The 6422-nt window shown below is 35.5% G+C and overlaps 1 protein-coding gene and 1 non-coding gene across 2 annotated transcripts; both read right to left on the reverse strand.

Annotated features, from left to right (window-relative positions):
- Nucleotides 1–681: 681 nt before the first annotated feature.
- LOC128289621 (U5 spliceosomal RNA) lies at nt 682–798 on the reverse strand. The gene has a single exon (XR_008279265.1). It is a non-coding gene; the product is annotated as a U5 spliceosomal RNA (small nuclear RNA).
- A 4323-nt stretch (nt 799–5121) lies between these two features.
- LOC108466252 (uncharacterized mitochondrial protein AtMg00820-like) lies at nt 5122–6065 on the reverse strand. Its single transcript, XM_017766591.1, has 3 exons — nt 5576–6065; nt 5326–5392; nt 5122–5197 (listed from the first exon to the last, which is right to left on the reverse strand). The coding sequence occupies exons 1-3, from the start codon at nt 6063–6065 to the stop codon at nt 5122–5124; spliced, it is 633 nt and encodes a 210-aa protein (XP_017622080.1).
- Between the last annotated feature and the right edge of the window lie 357 nt (nt 6066–6422).

Here is a 6422-nt window from a genome sequence, read left to right on the forward strand (position 1 = left end):
GGTCAGTGTACTGCTGGAAGGACCAATCAACGGTTTTTTTTTTTATCTAGTTTTTTCTATAGGAGGCAATGCTTCCCTGAGTATTCAAGTTTTAAGCATCTTTCTAAACCATGAAGTAAAAAAAGACTATGAGAATGTTTATGTAGGATGCAGAACTTTTGCACACAAACACTTTTATCGCTTGGCTTTGCTGTACTTGATAGACTTCCAACTAGAAGCAAACTTCATGCATGGCACTGTCAAGACCACTGAATGAATGTCCACCATGCAGCACTGGAGGAAACTACAGATCTATTTATTATATTTTAGATGTCAATTCTCGAAACAGGTTTAGGATATGGTTCTTCAAGTATGTGAAGCTTGTCCTCAAGCTATGTGCTTTATCTGTGGGATTTGGAAGGAGAGGGATGGAAGATTGGGTGGAAGTATGGAGCATTTCAGGGTGATCACCGCTGCTGGCAGGGCGTAGACAGGGATGATATATAACATTTTTCTTTTTATGTTTTTTTCCTCTTTACAATAACAAAAACTAATAAATAACATGAAGATTTTGGAGATAAAGATTTGAAGTTTATTGCATCTATGTAAGAATTAATAGCTGGATTTTCGAGACTCCCAGCAAGACATTCGGTTGTTCCTTCAAAATTGAAACCCGGACAGGAAACCTTAGATTGTATTGGGGGCACTCAACAAAGAATGCCCTTACAAAAATTGGCGTATGCCGCTTAAAGTGGCGAGCACACGGTATTCTTTAGTAAAAGGCGAAAGAATAGTTCGCTCTGTGCTCACCACACGGCTCCGTGAGTTGGATGCAAAGCTACGAGTTGCTCTATAAACATTAGGAGAAGCTGCTACTTGCTTTTCAGCTGCGATGTGGGAATTGATCACTAAGCAATTTCCAACAAAAAAGTTGGGACTTGGGAGTTTATAGATTATCGAGTCTTTTCTTTTTTGAAACTGAAGAAGAAAGCTAAGAACCTCTAACGAATGCTTTAAAAGTGACATTCTAAAGGGAAAATTAGCAGTAACCATCTCTTTAATTATTATATTTACTTTCAATCTTCTCTAAAGGTTCCCTAAAAGTACAGTGAATTTTAAGGATTGAAACATATGAAGAAAGGAAAACTGTGGTAAGTTAGTAACTGCATATCCAGAAATTAGTAATCTGTCGAGTGGTGGGAAGAAATGACATGGTTCGTCTTATTAATGAATTGTACCTATATGTATAGACCCGTACTAAATGATAGAAAATTTTGATATTTTAAATTTTTTTATTTTTTATTTTAACTATTTTAATTTTTTCATAATCAAATTTAAACTTAAAATAAAATTATTAATTAAATTATTGAACTTAATTAATAATTTTAAAATTTATATGAATGATATTTATATATAATATATAAAAATATAATATATCGATAACAATACATCACATGATATATACTTAAGAATAAAGCTACTCGACAAATAATAACAAAAAAAAAAGAACTGGGAAAATATGCAAAATCAGTGCTTAGAATGACCACATGTTGGATACCTGGATTTAACCAAACTAATGCATGTAAGTTTAAAACCGGTGAGTTGACAGCAAAAACTATTAAAGTCCAATTTAGAATATAATTTCCAGTGTAAGAAGATCTGATTGATCGGATACTGTTTCAGGTAAATTCATTAGAAACAGTGTAAACCAATAGACAAACTGCTATTAATATATAAAAGAAAAAAATTGTAACCCCTCCAGACGCAGTGTACAAAATAAATATTGTAGCAATGCCCCCAACATGGATACGAACAAGTTGATACACTGGAACTAAAACGAAGTCCTATATGATGAAAACAGCATAAATGGTTATGTTACTCTACGGATTCTTTTCATTTTAATGAAAAAGTACTAGTGAATGACAGAATGGAGCTAGCCACTGTTGGCTTTTTAGCGAAGGAAGAGGGCTTTGACTTGGTATTTTTTATCACGTTTTTTTCAATTTATACTATACAATATATATTAGTTGATTCATGATGTATGTTAAACTATAGCATAGAAGAGCTAAAGAAAACAACGATGAGCAGAAGTATACATCATTTTCTATATCTGACTTCTAAATACAACAGCTATTTAATAGAGAATAGTAGCCAACTGCAGCAATAGTTAACTGCTAACAGACTTAACAGACTAAAACAATCTAACTAACTTAGTAGTTATACTAACATTCCCCTGGTCTCTTTAAACAATCTTTTGCTTGGAAGACACAATCATCACTGGTTAAAACTCGGAGAGCATGTCGAAAGGTTGCAAATTGTTTGGGCCTGATTGGTTTGGTGAGTACAATTGCAATTTGCTTGTCAGATGGAATAAAGTTGACCTGCAATTGTCCATCAAGGACTTTCTCCCGAACAAAATGATGATCAATCTCCACGTGCTTAACTTTGGCATGATGTGTGGGATTTGTAGCCATTGAAACAGCAGAGGTGTTATCGCACCAGACCACAGGAGGCTGAGAGAGTGACAGGCCGAGTTCATCTAACAGCTGCTTGACCCATAGGAGCTCAGACACACAATTTGCCAAGCTTCTATATTCAGCTTCTGACGAAGATCTGGATACAACTGGTTGCTTCTTAGAGCACCAAGCAACAGGATTAGCCCCTAAGAAAACAACATAGCCAGTGGTGGAACGTCGATCTTCGACTGAGGACGCCCAGTCAACATCAGAGTAGCAAACTAAGGCAAACTGACCCTTGGAGAGATATAGGCCATGATGTAACGCCCCCATGCCCAAAACCGTCACCGGAGTCAAGCTTGAGGTGTTACTAAACTTATCTTACCTTTTAAACAACTCTAAACCACTTATTTTAATTTTCGAAATAAACTATTTTTCTACGTCATGGTTGCTTAAAAATTCATTTCTCGAGTTTCAAAACTCAAAATTAAGATCCGTAAATTTTTCATGAAACTAGACTCATATATATATCTACTAATTTTTTTCTAGAATTTTTGAATTAGCCAATTAGTACAGTTTATTATTTAAAGTTACCCCTATTTCAGAATTTGACTGCACTGACCTCTACTTACTACAAACCACTTTTCTCCCTGTAAAAAGTTCAAATGACTATACCGTTTGTTTCTATTAAAACTAGATTCAATAAGGATTCTAAACATATAAAGTACACCACCTAATTATTTTTGTAAAATTTATGGTGAATTTCCAAATTTAGAACAGGGGATCCAAAAATTGCTCTGGCCCTATTTCACTAAAACTCAGATATCTTATAAAATACAAAACCTTTACCTGTTTTGCTTATTCCATATGAAAATAGACACAATGAGCTTTAATTTCATATATTATTCACCATCAAAAAATGTCTCTACAATTTTTTTTTTTTTTGATTTTTCAAAGTCACATTATTTTCTGATACTTGAATCCGTTTTTAAGTTACTTTCACATTTTTCATAGTTTTCATGTGATAGTTACTACCTAATCATACATACTATTAAACATGTATATCATCAGCCATTCTATTAGCTAATCACTAGCAAGTATTTACACATCATTCATTGATCATATCATATCAAAAGAAACCAAGTTCCTATACATGCCATACACAAAACGAAACGTCTAACTATACCAATGTGATTTCTTCGATAGTGTGATCGGGTCTCCGACGTTTCCTTCGATCCCCGAGTGGCTTGATAAAAACTATAAAAAAAGAAAATAAAGCCATATATCTGATATGGACTTACATGGCTCATTTCTGTCCTGTCCTGTCAACCCCAATATCCTAACATTCCTAGGGTTCAAACGGGGCTTCCTAATGCTTTTTCTCTGTCATTTCGCCTTTAATTCAACCTTAAATATTCTCAAAAAAATAAGTATATAAATGCTGAAAATTGACAATAATAATGTAAAATAAAAGAATATTGCATTTATTTACTGTAAACTTACCTCGATACAAAATGTGACTAAACTTTACAATTTAGTCCTTTACTTTTTCTTTTCCCCGATCTACTCCCGAATTTCACTCTTCTTGATCTATAATAGAAAATTTAACTTATTTAATATTCAGATTTATCAAAACAGTCCTTGACCCAAACTTTGGAAAAATTACATTTTTGCCCCTAAACTTTCACATATTTGCACTTTTTCCCCAAGGCTCGTAATTTAAACTTCATCCTATTCTCTTATGTTTTATGACATGCTGATCATTTTTCCCTTCTATGACAACATCAAATTCACACTCTAACATGTACTTATGACTATTAGGTATTTTTATCGATTAAGCCATTTTACTCGTTTTCACTTAAAACCGAGTAGCACAAGTTGTCTAACATAATTTAAAACCTCATATTCTATTATAAAACATCAAAATAAATACTTTTCACCTATGGGTATTTTTCCAAATATGAACCCTAACTTAAATTATTGCTAGCATAAGCTTTATCGAGCTAACGGACTCGAAAACATAAAGAACATTAAAACCGGGGCTTGGAATCACTTACTATGGAGCTTGAAAGCTTGAAAAAAACCCTAGCTATGGAGAACCCTTGAAATTTCGTGCTAATGAAGAAGATGATGAATTTTGTGTTATTTTTCCCTTTTTATTTCATTTAATATCCAAATGACCAAAATGCCTTTCCTTATTAAACTTTCAAAAATTCCATCCATATCCTATTTTGTCCATGAACTTAGAAATTGGTCAAATTTTATTTAAACCCTCCTAATTAATATTCCAAAGCAATTTCATACTAAAAACTTCTAGAATGCAAGTTTTGCAAATTATTCGATTTAGTCCCTAATCTCAACTTAAGCACTTTATGCATAAAATTTCATCACGAAATTTTCACACAATCATGCAATCATATCATGAACCTCAAAATAATAATAAAATAAATTTTTCTACCTTGAATTTGTGGTTTCGCAACCACTGTTCCGTTTAGGCCCTATTTCGGGATGTTATACATGATCTATTGTTCAAAGAAGATACCTCAACATACGTTTGACAGCCTTCCAGTGTAACTCACTTGGAGAATTCATATACTAGCTAAGTTTATTAACACAAAAAGACAAGTCAGGGCGTGTGATGCAAATATATTGAAGCATACCAACGACACTGCGATAAAAATGCCCATCAGCAAATGAGAGACTGTCGCCAGCAGCAACTAACTTGGGAAAGCTCACCATGGGAGTTGGTGTAGCGGACGCACCTGGCATCCCAGTCTTATTTAGTATCTCAATGATGTACTTTTTTTGATTCAAGAACAACCCCTAAGAGGTATGGTGAACAGTGATGCCTAGGAAAAAATTGAGCTGGCCCATGTCCTTTAGGGCAAACCTGTGATGAAGTTGCTGGACAACGCTATCAATCTCCTCATTAGAACTACCTGTAAGAACAATGTCATCTACATAGGACATAAGCAACAAGTAATGCCCTGAAGTGATTCGAATGAAAAGGGATGAGTCAGCCTTTGACGCTTGAAAGCCAAGTGGACCAACCAAATACTGTTTGAGCGTTTGAAACCATGCCCGAGGAGCTTGTCTTAAGCCATAGAGAGCCTTGTTGAGTTTACAAACGAACTATTGACCATTCGGGCCGGACGCTTCAAACCCATGTGGTTGAGTCATGTAAATCTCCTCAACCAACTCCCCATTGAGGAAAGCATTGTTGACATCGACTTGCCTCAATGACCACCTTTTCATGACTGCAATAGTAAGAATAGTTCGAATGGTGGTGGCCCGAACAACAGGGCTGAAGGTATCTTGAAAATCGATACCAGCATGCTGAGAGAAACCTTTGGCAACCAGGCGAGCTTTGTAGCGATCTACGGAACCATCAGCCTTCTTCTTGATTTTAAATAACCACTTACAGCCAATTGCTCTTCTGTTGTCAGGTAATGAACAGAGACTCCATGTGTGATTTTGAAGAAGCGCATGTAACTCATTAAAAACTGCAGCTTTCCAAGACTCATTGGTCATTGCTTCATGAATGTCAGCAGGTATGTGGTCAGACACTTTAGGTGTTGTACTCAGATATACTTTGGGTTTAAATATCCCTGCCTTGCTACGAGTAACCATAGGATGAAAATTAAGAGAGGCACGTGCTGATGAATTGGGTTGTGTGAGTTGAGCACTGCAGGATGTGTTTTGGATAGAAGTAGGTGATAAAGAGCAATCGGGACTAGAAGTATGGTTCTGGACAGGTGGGGAATAAGTAGTGGACGATGAAGGTGAAGCTAAGACAAGCAAGCGAGAGCTAGTTTGAGACGTGTGTGGTTGAGGGTCCAGCTTGGAAGAGTTGGTTTTAAAAGGAAAGACAGATTCATTAAAGGTGACATGACGTGAAACATAGATCCGTCCATTATCATCTCGACACCGATAGCCTTTATGCAATGGTGAGTACCCTAAAAATGTGCAGGGTGTTGATCTAAATTG

The sequence above is a fragment of the Gossypium arboreum genome, chromosome 2 (genome assembly GCF_025698485.1).
Source record: "Gossypium arboreum isolate Shixiya-1 chromosome 2, ASM2569848v2, whole genome shotgun sequence".
Lineage (NCBI taxonomy): Eukaryota > Viridiplantae > Streptophyta > Magnoliopsida > Malvales > Malvaceae > Gossypium > Gossypium arboreum.